The following is a 26,859-nucleotide window of genomic DNA, read 5'->3' as shown; positions in this document are numbered from 1 at the left end:
TGGAAGCGCAGAACCGCGTGTCGCGGCTGTAGCCCGCTTGTGTGAGTTTCTTGGGTAAGGCGAATCCACGGGCCCGAGCCACGAGTGGGACCGTCGGGATAACATCCAGGACCAAGACTATCGGCATCGATCGAAGCCTGTACCTGTCGGACACCACTTACGTGAGTGTCATCTGGTCCTGTCAGTAACGACGACTACAGGGACCCCTACTGACAGTGACGGGACTCCAATAGTCCCACCAATGACTTAGATTGGTACCACAGGGGCCGAAATCAGCCGGTACCTCGTAGCCTCCGCCAAATAATTTCCGCCAGGTATTGCCGGTAACAACGCGGCAGATACATCGTGCGGCGTCGGCTAAGCGAGCTGCCACCCGAAAGTGTAGGTTTAAATTGTCCGATGATCCACAAAGCGGGGGCAGCGCTTTTCCAAGCCTCGCACTCTCTACCTACCGTAACCGTAAATCTTGCTATGATATTTCACGGATAATAATAATAATGACGGATATCAGTTCTAAATTCAATTCAAACTCCAATGATGTGCTAAGTTTTGTATTAGTATGGTTCTCAGCTGTAAGGGTTAAAAATTTGTTTTGAGTGTAGTTTAGTGATCCCCATAAATTGTCATACTTGGTAAGGAATTTATATATACGACATTTACATAAATATTATTGTACATCTAAAACATTGTACCAGTATTCAAAATTATTCATTAGCACTTTTCAAATCGCAGACAAGTTTCTGTTTGCAACTGATGTGGGGTGATTAAAATTTGAGAACTTAAGGGGGTATACTAGTCTACAAATTTGAAAAAATCGAAAAATTTTTTTCATATTTCCAAAGTTTAGACATTCAAGACTATGCCCGTAAAAGGATTTTTCAAAATTTCAATTATTTTATGAGTTACAGCCATTTTTGTGACGCAGTATCTGCTCCGATCCGACCGGAACAAATGGACGTTGTCCGAGTAAACTTGTCTCAAAACTTTAAACGCGTTTTTCTCAAAACTACATTTTTCGAGTTGGCGTGCACGATATTTCAAGTTCTAATGAACCGATTTATTTGAAATTTGGTGTGAATGTTCTTTATACATTCCTCTATCGCCTCAACCACGCTCAGAACAAAATTTTTAATTTTACTGTTTTTAAAAAATTCGGAATTGCCAAGAAAACATGCCAAAAAGGAAAATTTTTTTAAAACGGCCGCCATTTATGAAAAAATATTTTTTTGATTTTTCCAAGGTTCACGCTATAGCCGCAACTATACTAATTAAGAATCCGTTCAGCTTTATTGCTTCAGATAACCAGAAGGGTTGAAATCATGCACGTCAGGACACCCTTTTTTTTGGACCCCCCACTTTGCCAGTTCATAACTTTGTCAATTATAAGTTTTTTTTCAGTTAATTTTTTATGTAATCTTAAAGTATCAATAAACAAATGATAAAAAATATATAGTAAAAATATTTTTTTTTTCGTTTGTACAGAGCTTCAAAAACCGCCCGAAATTCATGCCTCTAGACTAGAAAATGCTAAACTCAAATTCCCGTTGTTTAGACATTCTAAAATTTCATATCATTTCCTCACCAAGTGTTATACTGTAGGGGTGTAAAATAAAAAGAATTCGGTGGTTGAAAAGCATAGAACATCCTGATTAAATGCGTATCTCATCCGTAAAACTTTCTGGAATTTGATTCCATCGCCTTTGTTGGATATGTTACATACTTCACGTGGTTTTTAATACGGTGAAATATGAAAAAGATGTTTTTAGAATCTGAAAAATACGATGTCGTGTACATTGATTTAAAAAAGATATTCTTCAAATATTTCCATATTATTGGGTTGGCAACTAAGTGATTGCGGATTTTGTCATTGGGTGGTATTAACAAAATCCGTAATCACTTAGTTGCCAACTCAATAATTGTGGATTAAAGAGGAGATACTTGCCTCTGAGAAGTTTTTCAAATTGAAGACTAACAGTCCTCCAGCTGATAGATTAGGAGCACTTGAGCAACTTCTTAGTACTAATACAAGCAACAGTTTCGTTCTCGTATTAGTATTATACCAGAACGTGTTATATCTGTGAACAAAGTTAGTTCAGTAAAAAAGTCGTTCATTTAGGATAATGATAATGAAGGATTTAATTCAGTTCATAATTTTAGTATCAACAACACAATAGAAATAAAGGAATCCTGCAGGTTTGATAGATCGACGTATTATTCGTATAACACTGTAACAAAAATGATTTCCAGACAATTTTATAATTGACATTCTCATAACCTCGCGAATTAGAAAAAAATGTACAGACACGTGTAATGGGTTTTGAAACTAAAGTACTTAGAACAACGTATATTCTATTCATATTTACAGATTACTTACATCGATTCGGCAAATTCATCGTTTGCATTCAGTACGAATTGTCCTTGTAATAAAAAAAAAAATATATGTACCAGTTGAGCCAAGAGAAATACAATATCCTTAATAAGTTGTCCAGAGATATTCGCTTGCGATGCAACCTGTTTTGAAGAACAGTAATTACGAATAATTACGAATTGATGTCGAACAGTGTGATTTCTTAAATTGAAAAGTTCACCTTCACTAATGTGACGCTAAGAGTTGTCATTCCCAAGGCAACGGTGATGAAAAGATAAGCGGAATGACTACTTTGAATAGTTCTGAGGTAACTGCTTTGAGGTGATTAAAACCGGACCAGTAGATCGTCGTCGATAAAAAAAATTCAATAATATACATGTAAGACACATGCAAGTACACAAATTAAATTCTCTCAAAAGTATTGAGATTATTCTGGATATTGTTTGAGAATTTTCAAGAATATGTGTTAGGCAATTGTTGTACTATAGCATGGTAAATGTTCAATTAATGAAATAAAATCATTGATACTATTTATCAGCAATTAAACGAATACGTCATATTATGGTGTTTGAATTATATATTTTAATAAAACAAATAAATCTTTTTATTCGTAAGAATATTACTTTTAAACGGTGGTCCAACCCGCTTTTTAAGAAATAAAATTATTGGGAATATGTTTGAAGGGAATAAGAAATAAGCTAAAAATGGTTAGCTAAGAAATATTTTGGCAATTGTAGTACTGACTTTGTAGCATATTGATGTCCTCGAATCGAATGAACCACTCTTTCGTAAATCTTATCCTGCACGATACTCGTTTCACTGACAATAGAAAAATCTAAAATCGCATTCTTGAAACGATGTCTGAGAAAAAATTTATGTTCCTTGCAATTTCAAACTAAAATTATTTGATCGAAGTAATATTTCTTTTTTTTTTTTTTTACCTAGCCACTGCTAACTGACCACAAGCGTGTTGCACAATGTACATGTAACTCGTATCGCAGCCAATATACACGAGACATGTTGAAATAATCGTACACATCATATGGAAGCTTATAAACGTACGATACATTTGGTCATTGACATAATAGTAAGCTGGAAAAATGTACATTAAATCTCGCGTTTCGTTCATTGGTGAAATTATATCCAAAACAATTGGCGTTAAAGATAATTGAAGAAAACTTATAGCACAGCAAATGCAAACTCCTGTAAATTGATTGCAGCGATGTGTAAAATGAATTATAATTATAATAGATAAAAAGACGAATTTTCGATATGATTTATCCTACCGAAATACAACCAGGAAAAGAATGCTCCCTTTTTGGCATACTCGATCATAATATCCAATTCATCATTTAGTCTATCGGTTGACCAATCCTTCCAAACAGCGTTAAATAACATCTTGTACTGCAATGTAATCAATCTCGTGCAATCAAAAGATATATATAAGGATATGAAAAACTCGATAGGTCGTACTTCTCGTCTTTTCTATACAGCAATATTTTTGTTAGCGTACATTAAATGGATATACAGACTAATATTAATCGTGTTCAAATAGTGGTATTTCTTAAAGAACATTTTGGATTTATCGCCATCATTTTCATAACGCTTATAACTTCAAATCTATCAGGTTATACACTTCGTCAAATGTTTCATACCAAAATCCTTCTTTGTAATCTCTGAGTGACGTGAAAGTGGGAAACTCAACAAGGATCAACTTACTATATTTCACCATGTGGTTTTTATATAAAACGTAATATGATAGAATAGTAATAGAAAATGTAAAATGAAACAAGCATGTCCTTTACCTCTGCAGCGTTGATAATGTAATTCCCTTGTTTTATCAGTGCTCCGACTACCGCATTAAAAAAACATACCTGCTCTATTAGGGTATTTAGGCTAAAGAAACGTATTACGTTCGCCATCTGCAATTAATGATCGATTAATTTAACAAAAAGGAAATTCTCGCACTAATAGACATTGTCAATCCAAAAAATATTCAAGTACTAACGCATATTTGATTTTTACGTTTCATATCATTCTTAATTTTGGTGAGTAAATTCGAAATTGTTTTCATTGGTAGATCATATATTTTACTTTGAAATAGAAGTGAATAGAAAGAATTAAATGAATTTTTAAATAACCAATGTTCATAGTTCTAATATTTAGTAACATAGCCTTTTTATTTTATTACACATTTTAATCGTTCCATAATCTAATTATACTAACAGTCGTAACGACCTTTTAATAATCTTCTACTAACCTTCTAATAATCAATAATAATAATTCTAATTATAATACTAAATATGATTTTTTAAAGATATTCTGCATTTATTTTTTCTCATTTGTTTTGCGATCTTTTCTCAGTTCTTTTCTGCTTGTTATTGATGTTCCATTCTACGATTTAAATTATAAATTTTCTATTGAATTAAAATCTGGGGGCTAAGAAGTGTACGGCTTAAGAATAATTATAAAGTAATTGTAGTAGTTATATGTAGTAATTACAGTAATTAAAGTAATAATTATAAAGCAATATGTTTGGCATCATTGTCCTGATAAAATTAGCATGTACTTTGAATTCCTATTTTAATAGCACACTGCAATAAACTTTCCTTAAAAAATACTAATGTTTAATTTTGTCCATGATACCTTCAATAAAAACAAAATTCTCTACACCCCGCTCGAAATACAGTACCAGACCATAACATCCACCAATAAATTTAAAAGTGGACTGTAAATTTTTTTGGATTCAATGCTGTATCCCGGTCAGATCGAGCCGTGATGTCTGCCGAAATAATGCCGTATGAACGTGCTCCCTATGAGATGATTATTCTTTCTTTGATTGGTATAGTAGCATTGAGCGAGCGACGATTAAAACCGGCAAACACTATCTCTGTACTTGAACTTATACTTATTTTAATACATCTGACTACTACTAATTCATCCACTTGTTTCTTTATCAAACAAGTCTACACGTTACACACCTCAACTGTCTTCTCAAAATTCCACAGCTATTGTCAGAGATCTCGTTTCTTTTTATTTTCCGCAGAATTTCCGTTTCTCTCGGTCGTTTAATATTTATATTTATTATTTATTTATTCGTGGCTGAGCACTTCGCGGAATTAAGCTAAATCTATCTTTTCTTTTTTAACCTTCTGACAATAGCACATTAACAATTTTCTCGCGATGAAATACGACAGGTTCAGTCCGGAGATCAAACGAAATATTCTTGCCTTCACGCGAAGTCGGTATACCAATTGACTACACAGTATTAAACTTGATGAAACCCGTTTATAAAGAAACACTATGTTTCGAGTCAAACGCTTTCAAGAAAATTGCGAAGGAAAATTGCGATGTGTCTGAACATTTTTGTCACGCTTAAATTGAATACGATCTCTCTTAATCTCTAATATTGTTTAATTATATTATATTAACTAAAAAACTTCATCCAGATTTCAAAGTATTAGGTTATCCCAAAAGTTTTTTTCGTTTTATAAGAAAATAATAGATGCACAACATTTTTTGTTTTATATTATTTTATTGAATTATGTTTGTATTGTTTCAATAGAACAAAATGATCGTACATAATTCAATAATATAATATAAAATAAAAAGACATCTGTTATTTCCTTATAAAACGAAAGAAACTACTAGGACAACCTAATACAATAAATGATCTATCAATAAAAACATTGTCAAATTTAATAACAGATATAACACGCCAGAATCAAATGTGCGTTAGTGTGCGAATATTTTGGGGATCCACTATACATAATGCATTAAAAAAATTTAGAATTTTGCGAAAAATTCGGAGAACGTCACAATGCTTGTGTGTGATTACTAATACAGTGCGTTTATTAGTATAGTAGGTACATAAATATGCATCAATAAACCAAAGTTTCTATAGAGTACAGTTGATTATAAATTAATATTTACGTACCTGTGTAACAAGAGATAACACACTAATGATATATATAATTATTCGTGTGAACAGTTTCGAAAATTTACTCTGATCAGACCAAATTCCAGCGATCATACTGCATGTCTTCACTACTTTCAGATACTTTTTTTCTATCATCGTTTTGTTCATAGTAAAATGAAAAATGGCATCGATATTACACAACTGTATGTACGACAGACAAGTGAAGAATGGCAGTAAAGTTTGTTAAATGATTGAAATTGACATGTATACTCCTACTTCCTTTCAGCCATAAAAATTTATCGGAATGACGCTCGTAAATAATGCGTACTTGCTGCTATCGTGATCCTCGTAAAACGGAATGACGATTTAATTATTCATTCCTCCCTGTTAAGTCTGTGCCTCTAATGTATACCTTTAACAATGGTAAGTAGTTGGTCGAAGCATTAGCTGTTGATCGATGTGTATTCTTATCGTTTTTCACAAAAAAAGAAAAAACATTTCGAAGTATTATTCTCGAAGCTATTCTGTTTGAAAGGTCAATTACGATTAATAAAAATTGACTTAAAAAGAATAGATACTATAGTATGGATATACCGTGAACCAATTTGAATAATAAATAAAAACATAGGAAATTTTTTGGCCGTGAGACGTAAAAGGATAAAGTATAGCTGAATATCAAAGTGAACTATGCGGATTTTGAACTCGTTATCTTCATCATCGAGCCACGAATACCCAACATACGTTTTGTCTTCCATCTGTCTTCTCCCCGCAAAAAAGTACCGCGAGCTTCGTACTTAAAGCTGTTCTACTCCCATAGCCCACATTCCAGATTAATACTTTGCAACGAGATTAATGTGTGTGTAAATATTCAACCTCTTGTCATGATTAATACTAATATTTTTCTTAGTGTTACTGGTGCTACCGTATTACTTTAAAAAATACCGAAACTAATTGGTCACATAAGCTAAATCATACATAATTTCTGTATGTATTGTACGTATTATGCGAAACATTTTAGAATTTCATTAACATTGTAAAGGGACATATTGGTAACATCTGAAACTAATTTAAAAAAATATATGTATGGAGTTGCAAAGAGTTTACTGCAAACAAATATTTAATATGACATTAATATGCAGCCTGATATATATACATATATATGTCGGGTTTACATTATGATTTAGAGTCAGGAGCGTGAAACGAATCTTCGTTTGGATTACACAGTGTCGTTATGCGATAGAGAAGACATTGACTAGTACAAATACGATTATTACAGGATTGGACAAGTAACCGTGGTAATTAGACACTCGAGAAACTAATGACAATGATCCTAGGTTCAATAACGAATCCGCGGTCAACGGGATGATAGATGTACGTGCTCGCGAAATCTAAGTCGGACGCGTAATATTCACTGGTCGTAAAGGGTTATTGTTTTCGTCGATGAGATCGCAAGAAAGAATGAGTTTCCGTCCCGATGATGCCACAGAGGAAAAACTATATTGGGGTGTGTCTAAGGACACGAGGTCATCGGAATCGTCGAGAATAGCCTTCGTTCAGAAGGTGAGGGAAATTGGTGTTGTTGCTAATTGGTTAATCTTCATATCGGTGGTTAGAAGGGATGCTAGCCGCCCTCGAGGGAAAGTTACTGGTGGGAGACGCCGTCCGTTGGACAATAGATCTCCTCTATCTTCTCGTAGTTGGGACAAAGACTGTTTGTCTGTTTGAAGGACTTTAGTTAGCTAAATCTTAAGATTTATAACGGGCTCTCAGGCTAGCTGAACATGTACTGCGAAGATGCATCGACCTCTGGCAATCATTGTAATTTCGACCAATCGCGGGGAGACGCAATCGCGAGGAGAGACGTCAACGGGAGTCGTAAATTCCCGTTACGATTATACTAATCGACACCACGAGTTGATCGATCCCCTGATTTCCGTTAGGATAATAGGGGTGATTAAGTTTATATAACACTGTGATTCACAGAATTATAAAAATATATATTTCCAACACTTAAACTGCACTGTTGAGTAGATATAAATCATCGATAACAACTTGTCGCACGAAGATGAGATAGATATGAATAGTAGAGCAAGGTTCGTACAGTCGAATTTCGTATGTTAGTGGACGTAGCACTCGAGGATACTTAATAGACGTGAGATTTTGATGTTAGACTTCGACGTTGTAGTATGTAGAAGAAGTAAGTTGACTTGACCTAGCGGTGTTGACGAAATAAGTTGACTTGACCCTCCTGACGTAGCAGGAGAAGTCTGCGACTTGACCCTCCTAGAGTCGTAGGAGAAGTGATGAGTAGGAAGCCTCCGACCAACGTGGTTCGTGAGTGACCTTGTGCATGGGAAAACCCAGCCTGTTCTATTAGATAGATGTTCGGTTTTTCCTAATGGGTGCGTACCCGCTTTCTCCGTGTTTTTAATTGCGCCTAATAAACCCAAGGACCTCTCTAAAAACCTGATGTGCGTCGCAAATATTTTTAGCCTTAAGAAATCTTTCAGGACAACGGATTGAATGAAGATACATGTGTACACAATGAAAGAGAAAAGTTATGGTTGGTCCTTAGGTTTATTGAGGGTCGAAATGACGTTACGCAGGCCATCGGCTGCCCGGTCGCGAGAGCTGCAGTGCCGATGTTTTAGGCGACGTAACAATCATCTTAATCAAAGAATAGGGTCTGCATATGGCGAGCTACGGGACAGAGACCGTTGAAAAGTTTACTGTCGAATGTTGCAACTATTTCCTTTTTAAGGAGAGCTATAGAGTTACTCCATGCCTTTTGTTAGACAAAGCGTTCATCCCGTGACCGCGGTTACGTTCGGCGACTGATCGTCGCCTTGAGCCCAAGCTCATTGTCACAAATCTCGCACAAATACAATTGGGCAGGATGACGGCAAATTGTTTAATTACAATTGAAAACCTTAATTACAATCTTTTATGGGTTTTCCGAAGTTTCAGGGGGGAGGCCCCGGTGTCCTCTCATCTCCGACATATATATATATATATAGACTTAAAATTTTAGGAATGTAATCGTGATTGTTAAGATTCGTAACAGCGTGAATGAAATTTCAAAATGTTGCGTATGGTACACATAATATATTCACAAAAAGTTTTCACAAGTGTCCAGATATTTTTGTATGTTTCTGTACGTAGAAACAAAATTATTAATTTCTAATTGATTATTTCCATAATACTCGTATGTATATCGTGTATCGAGATTATATAAGAACAGTTTTATTATGTTATTTTACAACATCGTAGTGATATTGATAAAACGATCGCTCTTAATAATACGTCTACTGTGAATCACTGGATATCGATCCGTTTTTCATGTCGATCTCAACACTGTATAATATGAAACGCATAGTTTTATCACCTGAAATTTACCAATATTGTTACAGCGGATGTAATTATTGAAGATAACATTATTGATACATTACTTCTGAAAAGCTTTGCATGTTCAATTGTATTAAACCACCGGCAGTTAAATAGCATGGAGTTAGACTTCGCCGCAACGCTAATATGTATAATGCTTGCGTTTTTGTACTCATCTTGTACCATGATGCCTCGTATCTACGAATTTCATTATAATCTATAAATTAATATTATATTAATAAATGTTAAATATAAACATTTCAGTCGTACAAACAACCATTCGAATGAAGCGAAAATAAAATAGAAGTTTCTTGTTTACACGACTCAATAGCAAGCATGATTATTTTATATTTATTTTAATTGGGAAAGGACAATTATAGAGGACAATTTGAAAAATCATAAATAAATAAAAGAACTAGCAAATTACTTAACATGATTTACACTATATAGAAATACATGTATAGTCATAATTTGTTACTCTTTACGTTATTAATAAGCCAAGCAAGTGGTGGATAAGATTACAAGTAATGAGAATGTTGTTATAATATATGTTATACTTACATTGCATCGTAAATCTCATCGGACGAATTTATGACAAACTGACCCTGCATCGTTAGGTAGAACAGATGCAAGAATTGAATAATCAGAAAGCTGGTAAACTTATAAAAATCCATACATATTTCCATCGTAGCGATCTAATTTCAAACAATGATAGTCCAGTGACGAATCATATTCAACGATACAAAGTCGATTAAAAGAAGCTCACCTGTACCATCGTAATACTAACGCACAAGACTATTATACCCATACACATAAAAAGATATGTAACGTGTGCGCTCTCAATTTTTTCCAGAAACCTGTTTTACAAGTAAAATCAAAGAAAATATTTCTTGATTACAACAGAAGTACTTCAGAAAAATACATAACTAGAAATGAAAACGTAATACCGAAATAGGGCCAAAAAATGTCAGTCGCTTAAAAAGTTGTGAGAAGATTAATTTTTGTTTAAATGGGAGATAATTATTACCAAACATTCAAAAGATTTATTAAAAACTGAAATTATAAAGGATATCTATCTAATTCAATGTTGACGATGGTTGAAAGTAATTTGGTATCAAAAGTAACCAAAAACAATTTCTGTCGCCCATAATGATTAACATTAACCGAAAATAATTAAATCATTTATCATGGTTATTCGCATCCAAAGTCATTAAAATTAAAATATGAATTCTTATATCATATTTTTTTCAATTTACGTTATAAGTCCAGAGACCAAAAATATATCCTTAAGATTTGTGAGAAAAAGGTTATTGACAAAAAATAAATAAAATCGTTGAAATAACAGGCAGCGATCACTAAATTTTGAATAAATTTTTCAAAAAAATAATTTTTAAGCATTACGAATAACCGTTATAAATAATCAATGTTTTTTTTTGTTTTAGCGACAACCATTATTTATGAGAGGATTCTTTTTTGGTTCCTGATGATCATCATGGATAAAAGAATTTCATTTTGATTCCCGATGACCATTATACTACTAAAAGTGGTCGAACGCTGTCTCGCATGAATCGCACACATTTTCCACATAAATTACTGATCACTACATATTACAATATTGACATACATACACGTGAAACAAAAACTGAAGAAAGCAAAAGAAACTACAAAAACAATTATTTAAACTTATACTAGAAGGACTAATTAAGGTATTATTTTATAGAGTAATGTGTAATAATACAAATTAATACAAATGCAGCTAAATGAAAAATTGCATTTATCGCATTGAATAGCACTTTTAAGTTTTCGTTTTCGTTGTTGAAATGGTACAATCTTTGCAAGGCAGTTTAACCATTTTTAAACACATCTGGTGAAGAGCCTGTTCGTGTTTTCAATAGGCATACCCAACAATGCTTCTAAAAGATACCTCAGATATCTGACTGTCCCTATCTAATTTCGGGAAAATGATACAAAGAAAACGAAAGCGTTGGCGAAGAATATCATAAATTTTTTTCTGAATGAACTCTTCACTACTACCTTGTTACGTGACATATTCTAACGATTTTAGAAATTTGATAGGAGGATAAAACACTTCTGGAAAGACAGAATTATTTCGAAAACCAAAGAGAAATATTATGGGAATTGTACAAACATAAAGTTGCACTTAATTGTAAATTTAGTATAGGTTTAAGTTATTCTAATGTAGATTTCTTTAGGTCTTTTCATTTTTAGTTCTTTGGACTTTTTTATTCTCTTCAGTTTTATATTTTTTGTTATTTTTTAAATCTTTTTTATTTAGTTCCAATACGATTGCTTAGTTCTATCGTGCTTATTGTGTATTTTGTTTGGAAGAAAACAGAAACTATATTAAGTTATGTTTACTGTAATATAAAACTTTTGCTATTTTCGTTACGATTTTTCTGTTAACAGGGAACACACTCGCAGTGGGTGTGTGATTCTTCTCTGGACACCCGCGAACGGGATGATCGCGATGCGTGTGTTAAATTTGTATAAATATTAATTATTTATGAAAGGGAAAGATTAGAAGAAACTACTCGAAGATTTCATCAGATAGATTTCGATATGTTGTTATAGATGTTAATGAGTAGGCAGATATTGCAAAACATCACGAAGAATTAAGTTTCAAATGTCATAATCTTGTTCTCCACGACTTGTATGACGTAAGCTGTGCAACCCGCTACCGAGGTTGACCTACTTTAGTTCTTGTAAGAAGGTTTGCCTGCACAGAGGGAGATTTCCTAATTTTTAATTGTCAATAACTAAAAAACAAAGTTCAAACGGCAATTCTGTATTTATCATTTTCATTTTACTTTAGCTGCGAAATCACCTCTTAAATTTTTTTACATCTGTAGTTGAACATCCTGTATATGAGAAAATACAAATGTTTTTTTGTCACCAGTAACCATTATTCATCGCGGAATGTTTTGTTGGTCATGAATAATCATTATGGATGATAGAACTTCTTTTACCAATAATCCTTATCGAATCGTTATCGACGAAATTCATTTTTGGCTACTTTTGGCCATTGTTCGTTTCCATTAACATTACTGATACCCCACAAGTGATTGAGAATTTTGCGCTGTGCTGTTTCTTTGTACGACAGAATTTGACGCGAATTACACGTAAATGATACAACACTGCAATGTGTGACAGATAATACTGTTCCCTAGCACATCGGAACGAAGTTTTTAATAACTAAATTATTCTTAAAGATATGATGCATATACTTTAACTTTAATAATTAATAATACAATTGAGTTTGATATATTTTAAAGCACGGTACCACATAGACCCACGTCACAGTTTTCACACTCATAGCGCGATAGTGTTTTTCAAATTGCTCTTCGTTTTCTACTTTGAAGCGACATTTTGAGGTTAAAGATTCTAAACCATTATAAGGGCATGTTAATAAGAACATCTAATAATGGTATATTTATGTTAACGAGAAGCAACAATTGATACCTGACACTGGCGTAAAGATTATATATTCTGTCTGTATATTGTTAACACTGTTATAAAACGTTGTGAGGGCAAGAGAAGTGTGAGGCAAGACAAATGAAAGAGATCATTTAGTTCAAACGATGAGCGAATGAGCCAGTAGGATGAGCTAATATAGTGGCGCATCGTAATATAATAAGATAACATCCGCAAAAGCCACTATAGTGGCGCATCGTACCTAAGAGGTTAAAGCTCTTCTATCCAAATGTTAATAAAAATTAACGATAGTCGCAAGTAATCAAAAAAAAAAAATTCCGTCACCGATAATGGATATCAGTACACAAAAAAGAATTCTCTCATCTATAATGATAGTCGCTAAGTAAGAAAAATTTCGTTAGTCGATAATGTTTATCGGTAACCAAAAAAGAATTCTTCCACGTATAATGGTTATCGGCAACCATATTTATGTTGATCATATATTGCGGGTATTCGTAAACAAAACCAGATAAACTTATCTACTAATTCTTATACTGCAATCTTTAGTCGTTTTGTTTATAACTGTCCCTGGTTATAACAGTTACAGACGCTGGCTAATACTGACATTATTGCCCGTTGGTGCCCCTGTATAGAGAAGCGTACTCTGTCATATATCTCCTTCGCCTTCTTTTCAGAAATCTTTGTATTGAAAGAAAAGTCATTGATAGCATTCTTGAACCGATATCTAGAAACAGTACAATTTATTCGATAACGTTTAAAATATGGAGGAAATTTTCGATTTGCTTACCCAGCCACAGTCAACAGTCCGCAAGCATGCTGCACGAGGACCATGTAACAAGTGTCACAACTGACGAATACGATTAGCACCACATATATAGCGAGGCCCAGATATATTTGAATGTAGTAATAATATTTGAGGTCATCCTCGACAAAATAGTATGCTGGTATAGTGTATAACATGGGTGGCGATGTATTGTGTGGTTTTATCATGTGTACCAGACGCATTGTCCATGGCAGTTGTACGAAAAGGAATGCGCATATACACGCGTTTACTGAAAACAAATGGTTACTATCTTAATTCACTACGGATATTTATGCAAATACATACCTATTGTTGCAAACGTATGTAGAAGGATAGGACATAAAAAAAGATTTGTGTCACTCATGAAATTGCAGAGCAGTGAGTGCTGTTCTTTGGATATATTCTATTTTTCTACATATTACGTGCATTTCATGCATTTTAGCAGCTCTGAGTTTCCCATTAATACATAAACATTCGTATTCTATTAATTAAATTACAAAATGTAAAATAATGAACAGTGCGGACAGTCGGCATCCATTTTTATATTATTCCTGTCAAGTATTTTATCTTCTAATAAAAATATCACGAAACGACAGCGGGTTACTATTCATTACATCGTATTCATTACATCGTATTCATTACATGTATTTTTACATCGAAAATGCAACAGTTTTCAATATTAACCCTTCAAATTTTCTTATGCATTTATTGAATAATCGCGGCATTTTACTTATCTATATGGGTGTTAGCCAGATCAATCTGTTGTATAGTAATGAGATTGTCGACTAAAGTTGCGATTGACCTTTGCAAGTACATATTTCAACTTACCAAAGTAGAACATCGCAAGAATGCTTCCTCTATTAGCGTATGTCGTCATAATGGAAAATTCTTGTTTCAATCGATCAATTGCCCAGTCCTCGGACATATCATTCAAAAGGGACTTGAGCTATAATATTTATAAGATTAGTATGCAAACTGAAAGAATCTTGTCATAACTGACAAGTACTTTCTTACCTTTTCAGCGTTCAGAACATAGTTACCATGCTTTATGATCATAAGAATTGTCGCACCTATTAAGGACGACTGCTCTATCACGACTTCCAAAGTACCTATATGTACGACTCTTGCTACCTTGGATTAAAGTTAATGGTCTATTCTTAATTATTTATAAGTTTTACCTCTATCTTTTGCCCTTAAGAGTTATTATCAAGGTAATCGCGATGATGCTATTTACATCTTTTTATTTTAGAAATCAATCGTTTAAACTTCAAACAAATGCAACTTTTTTATTATCCTTCATTATTCATTAAAAGTAACAACGTTCTTTTCCGAGTGATATCAAAAAAAAAAAGTTCGCTTGGTGTGAAATTTTATAGCATAATAATTATAGCACCTAATTAGTGGGTTAATCGTGTCTTCCTAAAATTATCTACGGTATCCGAGAATTTTTTTACACAATCCTACAGGATCCCTTCTTTTTTGTTTGATATAACTCTTTTAAAATCGAGAGTTACGTTTTGAAATGAAAATCATTAGGACTATCTATGGATTTTATTTATATTTCATACCGGCTATAACAGAGGAGCAATGGAAAGTGATTTGCGTTACTATCATAGAACGTTTTGTTACCAATATGGTGTTGTAATATTGGTGAATTGTTATATAAATTGATAGATACGTACCTGTACAACGACAAACGATCCCATGGTAATATGCACCATGGCCCACAAAATGAATTTTACTTTATTTTGATCTGGCCAAATCCCGCCCAGTTTCGCAAATATTTTCGTTATTTTCAAGAATCGCGTCTCTAATGTAGCTCTGTTCATGCCAAAAGCTTGATCTCAATCAACTCAACGCTCGACAACTCTGTAGATCATTACTAACACACTGTAAATGGAACCTTATAATGTATATGAAAAATGTATAAACGATAAAGTTCTCCCATTCTTAAATTACAGTTAATCATACGTCACTAATGCAACCATATGCTCCATGCACTTTATAAATATTTAATCACTACATTTGGAGAAAGAACCAGCAGCTGTTCTCATCAGCTGTCTCATCATTCTTATATTATGTATGTATGTCACAGATGTTGGGAACGAGCGATATTTAGGTATACAATTGTATATCGACAACATAGAGTTTTAGGTATACCGTGAAAAGCAACATAATGTAATGTAGTAGGTTGCAACAGGCCAACGAAGACAGTGAAATTCTGAGTGTCTAGTTGTTTTCACAAATTTCATAATCGTAATTTTATTCCGTGTTGAAACTTCGTTAAGTAATGAGTAAATTCGATAATAAGTGCACGAATAACAATTATTGTATACACTTCATTGGTGCAATGCATAATAAATTGATGTTTAATAATAAATAATCAATATATCACCATGATTTACAACCAATTTCATATAACATATATTTCAATTAATTAACACGCAGATTAATATTATAATGACGTGCTTTATATTAATACGAGTCTCATACTAACATAACTTGTTTTATTTCACTCTAATTTCGTGGAAATATGTCGTTTTCATTACCGTGTAATAAGAAATTACTTTGATAATCCGAAAATAAAAACTCCGCTCATATAAATATATGTTTGAAGTTCTTAAAATCAGTTTGATAACAGATTGTTCTGTCACTTCTCGGAAAAATTGGAAATTCAATATTATAAGGTGTGTTAATAGAAAGACACTTCTATTAACTTCTCAACACTAATTTAATGCTCGAATTTTAGCTGATGAAGTGTGCCATAGCGATTTGTTTCTGCAAACAATCTATATTAAATAAGAAGAATTAAAGATGAGAATTGGAAACTGGTTCGGACAGTCAAATATTTTCAATGTCTTTGAGAGAAAATGAATTCGTAACATACCCAAAAATTTCATTATATTCAATATATTCAAGACAGGTGTATTTGGATGATTATTTCCAATGGTCGAATAGTTTCTGCGTTTATAATTAGTACACGGGTGTATATGCATTTATAGAATATTTACAGGTGCAAAAGTTTGCACGCGTTATAAGAAAAAATGTCTAAAACATCCATGCTATTTGTTTTATTTATATTATTGATATTTGTGATATCTCAATTTATTTAAAATAAATCTCTATTTTTATGCGTGTTTCACATTTTTAGTCGCTTTGATAAAAATACGAATTTACAATAAACATCGGTCTATTTGTAATTTCTCTGTATTAATAAATTGACAGTCAATACCATGAAAGATCCAATTTTTTTTATTTCAGAACCAAGTACTATTTTATATTTTAGGGTTAAATGGTTTATGTAGTATGAGAATAAGTTCTTATTAGTATTCATTGTTTATTTGCATGAAGTCATAAATGCCTTCTAATTCGATTCTTACAAACTGGCTTCGGTCAGTAAGATTCCTGAAGAGGAAAGTAAGAGTTAGATCTGTTAATCTCTTTCGAAATTCTCCTTCTTTTATAACAACACTGCATAAAGCTTGCGCTAGCAGCATTCTATTATACAATAGTATATCCGTACGTAGATGTCGGTAAACACAAATTACTGTAACAGACATACTTTTTACGTCTAAGTAAAGATTTATTGAAATTGGCATATTCGTGGTCCTTTAGATTTCGATCATATTTTTAATCCTCTCCACACTTAGCAGCCGAGATGTCGACTCAGACGAATATTGCCACAAATATCTTGAGTTGATATTCCTACTTTTCATATGTAATACAATTTTAACACATGTAATGACACTTTATTTTCATGAAATGATATTTAAAAATATATTTCCGAGGAGTGAAGTAGACAGTATAGATATAGTAAGGTATAAGTATAGATATAGTAAGAGGACTGATATAGACATGTGTACATTTTTCCAAAAAAAAAGCTTATAGGAAATGATTAAATAACTCTTTTATGCAAAACAAGGTACGCTTTACGATGAAATACAAGAAAAATGTAAAGACATCTTTAGTTTTAAAAAAAATGTATTAATTTTAATAAATGTCTTTAAAATTTATATTCTCTAAAATATTTCTAGATGGTACATAAAAAAATTACAAAATACTACAAGGGTTAATAGTGTCACATGGAGAAATCAACTTTTTTCTCTTTTTTTTTATACGGGAGGAAATCTTCATGGACAGCCCCGACATTTACCGACTAAAACCCCACGGTGGTCCGCCTGGTCAACAGGGGTGTCCCGGGACCTCTTACTGCCGGAGCACTACTGCGTCTTCTCCCATCTGAGGGAGTCGTTTCTAGGTTAGTTCGGGCATTGGGACGGACCACCCCTCTCACTGCTAACCGTTGGGTCATCGTTCAAGTCTGAGGAAATCCCAGATCCTCCTCGGCGTGTCGGACCCTATGACCACCTAGGGCGGCGCAGGGCCGCCCTTCGGCGCGGAATCCTATAAGAGTGGGATATTCTCACCCTCTCCCATTCTGTTCAGTCCTTTACGAGCATTACTCCTTCGCAATAGGAGCGGACTGCGTAGAACTCTTGTTGCCCCCTCAGCACCGATTTCACAACTGATGAGGGTGGAAAAATGAACTAGAGTGTCCGCAAAACATCGAAACGAGTCGTATTATATATTGAACATACGATCGAAATCCGAAGGACCACGAATGTGTCATCTACTAATCATCGTCAAGATTTAAAATCTATAATATATTGAAATTATTTTACTACGGTGATTGTGACTGTTCGAAATTACCATTTTGTAAATAATCACTTTCAGCCTTCAAATTAAAATTTTTCATGTAAGTTACACTTATAAACATATCGTATCGACGTTAAGCCGCTTATAATATAAAATTGGATTCTCAAATTGAAGGTTCAAAAAATCTTATCATGAAAAACTTAAATACATAGAAAAGAATAGAGTTTCATTTAATGTTAACAAAATGGATAAAAATGTACAAAAATTGGAAAAACAGTTCTGCCCGAGCAGTGTGTAAAACAGTGCTTCAGAGAAAGTGCGGCAAGTGGGGAAAAGAAAGTTACGAACGACAACACCCATAGCCAAATGGTGGAAATCCGTGTCTTCTACTAAGAAGATTATTATTAAATCTAAAATGCAAAATCACATCCTACCGATAAAAATAATTAGTAAAGATGAAACATACTACATAAACAAAGCAACAAACATATCAAAACCAAGCCAATCACTAAACGAAGAACAGGAGTGCTCAGTTACAAACGAAATTGAAATGGAACCAATACAAAATAATGAAGAGAATAAAACCAATAACGAACTAACCCAGCAGGATGAAAGCTAGAAGGTGGCAAGTTACAACAAAAAACGAAAACACCAAACACAAACGTTGAGAAAGCTATAGAAGCAGAAAAACAACAATGGCTACAAGAAATTACACTCCGAAACTCCTTCAGCGCACTGCCAGAAGTGAAAGAAACCCGACCTGACCGGAAAACCAATAACCCACATCGCCAAACCACCACCAATTTACATTGAAGCCTAAATAATAGACCCCCTCATTGAACTACTTAACAACACGGCAGGAAAAGAAAATTACAGTATAAAACAATTAAAACAAGACCAGGTAAAAATACAAACGAACACCCCAGAAATTTTCAGAAAAGTGACAAAAGCACTAAAAGAAAAAAACGCCGGGTATCACACCTACCAGCTCAAAGCTGATAAAAGTTATATAGCAGTAATCCGAGGATTACATCCAAAAACAAATACAAATAACATATGCGAGGAACTAGCTAAAATCGGGCATCAGGTAAGAGCAATAAACAACATGACCAGGTACGATACTAAACAACCATTACCGCTATTCCTAATAGAACTCAAACCTAAAAATAATAACAAAGAAATTTTTTAAATTAAAAAGGTTCTAAACACAATAGTAACAGTGGAACCACCGAGACATAAAAAAGATATACCGCAATACACACGCTGTCAGCAATATGGACACACAAAAAATAACTGCAACAGAATCCCGGCGTGTGTCAAATGCGCAGAGAAGCACCTAACAATAAACTGTCCATACATAGGGAAAATAAATGAAGTAAAATGCTACAACTGCAATGGAAACCACCCAGCTAGCTACAAAGGCTGTGTAGTCAGAAAACAACTACAACGTAAACTGTTTCCGTCGCTTCGAAACAGGACACACAACAACTTTCACGCACAACAGGATAGAGCAGAAATTGTGACAACACCAAATCTACAGCACAATGAACAATAACCACAGTAACACCATCACCGTTGGTAACCGAAGCTACGCTCAAGTAGTCAACCAATCGTCACCCTTAGACAACCAAAATCAGAACAGTAACAGCTACACGGAAAAGCTAACAAAAATGATAAGCAAACAAAACGCAGTTTTCAGACAACAAATGCAACAAATCACAGACATGTTACAATTTCTTACAAACATGCTAAGCAAGAAATAAAAACGGACACGCTGAAAATAGCAGCCTGGCACTCAAACGGCCTACAACAACGGGCCCTAAAAACTAAAACATTTCTGTATAACAACAATATAGGCATATTACTTGTTTCAGAAACACACTTCACTCCAAAAAGCTACATGAAAATACCATACTACACCATATATGATACCAAACACCCCTTAGGAAAAGCACACGGAGGGACCGCAGTGATAATAAGAAACGATATCAAACATCACTTACACAGCCAATCAAGAAAGGAATATACCCAAGTAACCACCATTACAGTACAAACTAGCAGCAACCATTTACAGTTGTCAGCAGTATATGTACCACCGCGACACAAAATTACATCACAAATGTGGGAAGAGTACTTTCAACACTTAGGTGACAAGTATATCGCAGCGGGAGACTACAACTCAAAGCACACACTATGGGGATCAAGAATCACTACACCTCGAGGTAGAACCCTGGAAAACTACATTAGAAACAATAACCTCAGTATATTATCCACAGGAAGACCGACATACTGGCCGACAGACCTGAGCAAAACACCTGACCTACTTGATTTTGCAGTTACAAAGGGACTAAACGCAAATAAACTAAATATAGCGCCCAGCCACGAGCTTAGTTCCGATCATACATCCATAATAATTGCATACATAAACAAACCAATACTTTATAGCAATCCAAAGACACTATGCAACAAAACCACCAAATGGCAAGCTTTTAAAGAAATAATCGAGAGCAAAACCAACTGCAACATCCCATTGAATACACCCGAACACATCGAACAAGCAGTAACAACATTTACAGAAACTATTCAAGAAGCAGCATGGGCAACCACTATACCTGAATCAACCAATAGACAAACAAAAATTATTCCGCCAGACATCCTCGAAAAAATCAGAGAAAAAAGAAAAGCGAAAGCAAAATAGCAAAAACATAGAACAAAAGAAAACAAAAAGCACCTAAATAAACTTGCAAAAGAAATAAAAAACGAAATAAAAGAACACAATAACAACGAGTTCACAAAGTTCATAGAGTCACTATCTGCACACGAGAATTACAACTACTCCCTATGGAAAGCCACAAAAAAAAATAAAGAAGCCAATAAAACTGGTCCCAGCATTCAGAAGAGCAGATAACACATGCGCAAGAAGCAACGAAGAGCAAGCTGAAAAATTTTCTAACCACCTATGCAACACATTTACACCACATAATATCAATAACAGCAACCACAATAGTCATACGGACGAGGATGCGCTAACCACTAGTACATCAACTGACAAACACTACACCATACCTGAAACAACAGCACAAGATATTAGAAACATAATCGAGAAAACAAAAAATAATAAAGTACCAGAAATCGACCTAATCGATGGCAAAATCTTGAAAAACCTTCCGCCAAAAGCGATAAGACAATAATATTTAACGCAATACTAAGAATTCAATACTTCCTAAACTATGGAAACTGGCACAGATCATAATGTTACCTAAACCAGGCAAAGACCCACATCAAACTACATCATACAGGCCGATATCATAACTTCCCGTGTTCTCTAAAATACTAGAAAAAATAATTTACGACCGCATAAAACCAATAATAGAGAAAGAAAAATTAATACCGGACCACCAATTCGGATTCAGAAATAAACACTCCACTATAAATATAGAGCAAATGCACAGGCTAGTCAACGAAATAATAATAGCACTAGAAAACAAACAGTACTATACAGCCCTCTTTATGGACATAGAGAAAGCATTTGACAAAATAAACCATGAAAGCCTACTACAAACAATCAGGAAACAATTCCCGGAGCAAATATACCAATTAATAAAATCCTACTTAAGCAACAGAACCTTCGTAATAAAAATCAAGGACACATACTCCGAAATCAAAGACATCAAGGCAGGGGTTCCGCAAGAAAGCGTCTTAGGACCAATACTATACACACTATACACGGCTAACATACAAACAACTACCAATAGCAAAATACTGACATTCGCAGACGACACATCGGTACTAATCAGGTACACTAATCAGGTGACTAGCAGTCACATTACTACAAGAACATATCACGAAAATAGAAAAGTGACTACAAGTTAAACAAATTAAAGCAAACCCCAGTAAATGCAACAATATTACATTCACACTGCGAAAATAAATACCACCAAACATCTTTCTTAACGGCACGCACATAATACAAACAAGGCAAATCAAATACCTAGGACTCCACATAGATACACAACTCACATGGAAACAGCATATCAAATCAATAAAAGACAAAATACAGACAGCAAGGAGACAAATGCATTGGCTAACAAGTCGAAAATCCAAATTAAGTATAGAAAATAAATTAAAAATATACAAAACGATCATAAAACCAATCTGGACGTACGGAATACCACTATGGGGAGCAGCAGCCATATAAGCAAAATAGAGACAATGCAAGCTAAAATTCTTAGAACAATAGTAAACGCCCCATGACACGTTAGAAACGAGGACATTCGGAAAGACCTGGGAATACCAACGGTTAAAGAGGAAATTAGCAGATACGCAGGAAATATAAAGAAAGAATAGGAACACACCCAAACCGGCTAGCTGTGGAAACGATCAACACCTCAAACATGGATAGAAGACTAAAAAGGAAACACCCAGCAGACCTCACAAAGGACATAACCTAACAAACACGAAGATGGTATCCCGCTGGCGGTAGCCACCCACATGATAATCAAACAGCTAAATAATTTTACCAAATGTCCAAACTGGACAAATTGTGAATGTAAAGAATTAAATAAAAAAAAATAAAAAACTAAAGAAAATCTTACCATACACCTACTACTCCATCTTAAAATCATATCTAACCAATAGGCTGTTCATGATTAAATACTTAGACGCTATAACCGCAACATTTCCAGTAGAAGCTGATATACCTGAAAGCAGTGTCCTCGGACCTCTGATGTTCACCATCTACACTGCCGATTTACCTACTTTAACAGAGATAACCACAGCGACATTTGCTGATGTCAAAATCAAAAAATACAGCTTTATTAACATCTCACTCAGACCAGATAATTGCCTCCTCAACTCTTTAGCGAGGTCTCGACTCTATGGAAAAGTGATTCCACAAATGGCACTTCAAAATAAATGAAAATAAATCCAGTTATATAACTTTCACGCCGCGAAAACAATCCTGCCCACAAGTGACCATAAATAATATTCTAATTGCAAACAAAGATACAGTCAGATATCTGGGCATGACTCTGGACAGGAGAATGACATGGAAACAACACATCGTAGATAAATCCAAAGACCTGAAAACAAATATGGGGAACAGCGAGTAATTCCAACATACAAATTCTCCAACGATCCCAATCAAAAACTCCAAGATCCTTAATAGGTGCTCTTTGGTATATTACCAACGAAACAATACATCACAACCTTAAGATACCTACAATTAAAGAAGAAATATCCAAATTCAGTAATAGATATAACTTAAGAATTGACAACCACCAAACCCCACTAGTTACTCAATTACTTGACACGACGAATCAGATTCACAGGCTAAAAAGACATTACCCTTTAGATTTAAGCATTAGATTCAACTAGAATCAAACATACGATAAACACTTATTTTTCAAGTTATAAAGTTCTGATAAAGAAATCCTATAATACATTGCTCCCCGGGCCCCAACGGGAACGATTATGGGTCCTTCTCCCCCACACCCCTGGTCGACGTCGCGCCGTCTCCGCTGTCCCGACGGATCAGGGAGTAATACACATACCAAGAGAACGGATAGATTCGGTGATCCAGGACCTCGAGATCCACTAGAGAATCTCAAGATCCTGTTCCTCCACAAATTGGAGGAGTGTCGGCGAGAAATAATGCCAGGGGGGGCGATCCCCCCGACTACGGACACCTGGCGTCACAGCAAGAACCGTACAAGCACGATTGCAGTCGGCGAGAGACACCTTGCGGTCGACCGTGGAGTCGTCGGCCGACGAGGCAGGATTCACTACCATGATAGGAGGAGGAAGAGGGAGAGCGAGGCGAAAGAACAGGAAGCCCACGGCGCAACCTCTTCCAACGGTCCATGCGCCGATCGAGGACGCAAGAACCAAGGGACGGATATCGTCGTCTCTTCCGTCGTCGGCATTGCGAACATGGGCCTTGGCACCCTGGACGAGGGCAAGGACTTTCGCGGAGGTGGCCGCTCGGCCTCCGGTGCGCCCCCGCACGGGAAGGGAATCCATGCGAGCAGCGGGCAGCGGCAATGGACTCGGAGCTATCGGGGCAGGAAAGAGACGCAACGCTAGTGGGCGGGACGCGCACAGCGAGAAAGTGTCGGGCCTTCCCCGACCCCCACAGTGTGCCGCGGTATCGCTCACCGTGAGGGACGGCTCGGGCTTCACGTACAGGGATGCGATGTCGGTGGTGAAGAGAGAAGTCAAGCTCTCCGAACTCGACATCATGGAGTTAAAACCGAGGAGGACGATCACGGGGGCGCTGCTGTTCGAAATCCCAGGCCAGGACGCTGGGAGCAAAGCATCGCGACTGGCAGAGCGGATGACGACCACGCTGAAGGATCTGCCCGCCAAGGTAACCGTGCCGCGAAGGACGGCCGAGCTAAGAGTGACCGGACTGGAGGACTCAGTCACCACGGAGGAGGTGGCAGCCGCCGTTGCTGAGGCCGGGGGCTGCCACGCCGACGAGGTCAACGTGGGAGTCATACGCTCCGCTCCTCGGGGCCTCGGGTCAGTATGGCTACGCTGCCCGCTGACTGCGGCCAGGAGAATCAGCAGAGGAAGAGATGCCCGACCAGGAGGTAGGATCAACATAGGTACGGCTCTGGCGGCAGTGGCCGAGCCGTACAGCATTCCGGACGCGTCACGAGGCGCTGGGGATCTGATCCGCTCGGTCGCCATATTCTGGACCGGGATCGCGGGAAGCTCTTCCTGCTCGGTGATCGAGCGGGGACGGGACTTCGTGGCCGTGAAATGGGGCAACCTGGCCGTGGTGGCCGTCTACGTGTCGCCCAACATCAGCCGGACAGAATACGCCTCCTTCCTGGACGGACTCGCGGCTTGCGCGAGACGTTTGGGCGCCTGTCCGTCATTGGTCCTCGGGGACTTCAACGCCCACTCAACGGCGTGGAGCTCCCGCAGGACCAACGGAAGGGAGCGCTACGTACGGGACTGGGCGGCCGCACTCGACCTACGGCTTATGAACTGGGGGTCGTCTAGCACGTGCGTAGCGTGGCGGGGAGAGTCCATAGTGGACCTCACATGGACAAACCCTGCCGCATCCCGCCGTGTTTCCGGTTGGGAGGTCTCCCCGGAGGAGACCCTCTCGAACCACCTGTACATCTTGATGGAGGTGGCGGTTGGCGGCGCGATGGGCGACCGTTCGTTGGGTGCGCGCGGGCCCATCGGCCCACCGGGAAGGAGAAGAAGATTCCCGCGGTGGGCGGTGACCTGCCGCGATGAGGACTTCATTTCGGCGGCCGCTATAGCCGTCGCTTGGTTGGAAGAATCCCCGACCGTCGAGGACGCGGAAGCGGGAGCGACCCGGCTGAGGCGCGACATGCACGCGATCTGCGATTCGTGTATGCGTGTGTGCGGCGACCAGAAGCGACCTGGTGTCCATGCGGATTTCCTCCACGTGAGTAAAAAAAAAAAAAAAAAGAATTGATAGCGTAATTCATTTGAATTAGTAATCGAAGTATTATTTAATTTATTAATTAGCATTACAGTATTAATATTAATTTATTAATAAATAGCAGAATTAATTTAAATTAATGGTATATTGTTATCGATTAGTGCTATAATTGTTATAAACTAATGGAATCATTGTTATAAATTAATAGTTTCAGTTTTATAAAGTAATGGCTTAGATGATACCAATTAGTAGCTTAATTGTTATAAACTAATGTCTTAAATATCATAAATTAACAATTAACACTGTTACAGGAGTTGAAGCAAAGACGAACTCGCGTATGAGCGAGTGTTCTTTATACATACTATGTATACCCGGTGATAAAATTCTTACAAGGTTCCGGAAAGTTCGTCATAAGGTAAAGATCTTCAACGATGTCATGAAAAGTGACTCTTCCATTATAACACAATCATATACCATAATTTTTAAATTTTTATTGTAAATTATCGCCTTCAATAACTTATCATAATAATTATTTCTATAACTTTTATATTTTTCAAGTCAGAACTAAATTTACACTTTTGTGATACTAATATTTTACTGTATTACAACTGTATTAATTTATATTAAGTGCCAATCTATGAAAAAAATAATTGTATTATAATACTTGTCGGGTTTACATTAGAATTAGGGTTAGGGGCGTGAAACGAATCTTCGTTTGGATTACACATTGTCGTTATGCAATAGAGAAGACATTGACTAGTGCAAATACGATTATTATAGGATTGGACAAGTAACCGTGGTAATTAGATACTCGAGAAACTAATGACAATGATCCTAGGTTCAATAACGAA

The 26,859-nt window shown here is 36.0% G+C and overlaps 1 protein-coding gene and 1 long non-coding RNA gene across 2 annotated transcripts; both read right to left on the bottom strand.

Moving 5' to 3' along the window:
- Nucleotides 1-1,951: 1,951 nt before the first annotated feature.
- On the bottom strand, nucleotides 1,952-2,669 carry LOC138178957 (uncharacterized). Its single transcript, XR_011172871.1, has 3 exons — nucleotides 2,589-2,669; nucleotides 2,446-2,511; nucleotides 1,952-2,075 (listed from the first exon to the last, which is right to left on the bottom strand). It is a non-coding gene; the product is annotated as an uncharacterized LOC138178957 (long non-coding RNA).
- Nucleotides 2,670-9,585: 6,916 nt separating this feature from the next.
- On the bottom strand, nucleotides 9,586-15,773 carry LOC138178953 (odorant receptor Or2-like). The gene is made up of 9 exons (XM_069111338.1): nucleotides 15,609-15,773; nucleotides 14,941-15,057; nucleotides 14,755-14,872; nucleotides 13,912-14,176; nucleotides 13,729-13,848; nucleotides 10,438-10,528; nucleotides 10,233-10,366; nucleotides 9,737-9,869; nucleotides 9,586-9,672 (listed from the first exon to the last, which is right to left on the bottom strand). Exons 1-9 carry the CDS (start codon nucleotides 15,753-15,755, stop codon nucleotides 9,625-9,627), a joined length of 1,173 nt encoding a protein of 390 aa, XP_068967439.1. The 5' UTR covers nucleotides 15,756-15,773; the 3' UTR covers nucleotides 9,586-9,624.
- Nucleotides 15,774-26,859: the final 11,086 nt, after the last annotated feature.

Source organism: Bombus flavifrons, chromosome 4, assembly GCF_040668555.2.
Source record: "Bombus flavifrons isolate JBK064 chromosome 4, iyBomFlav1_principal, whole genome shotgun sequence".
NCBI classification, from domain to species: Eukaryota; Metazoa; Arthropoda; class Insecta; order Hymenoptera; family Apidae; genus Bombus; species Bombus flavifrons.
This window is presented reverse-complemented; position numbering and strand designations above follow the sequence as displayed.

What these genes read in the sequence shown, in the direction of transcription:
- LOC138178953 (XM_069111338.1), bottom strand. Translation starts at nt 15,755, where the DNA reads ATGAACAGAGCTACATTAGAGACGCGATTCTTGAAAATAACGAAAATA. An exon ending in ATGTTCTGAACGCTGAAAAG is followed by an intron (nt 14,873 to 14,940) that starts GTAAGAAAGTAC and finishes TAAATATTATAG; the next exon opens with CTCAAGTCCCTTTTGAATGA. An exon ending in GGACTGTTGACTGTGGCTGG is followed by an intron (nt 13,849 to 13,911) that starts GTAAGCAAATCG and finishes TACTGTTTCTAG; the next exon opens with ATATCGGTTCAAGAATGCTA.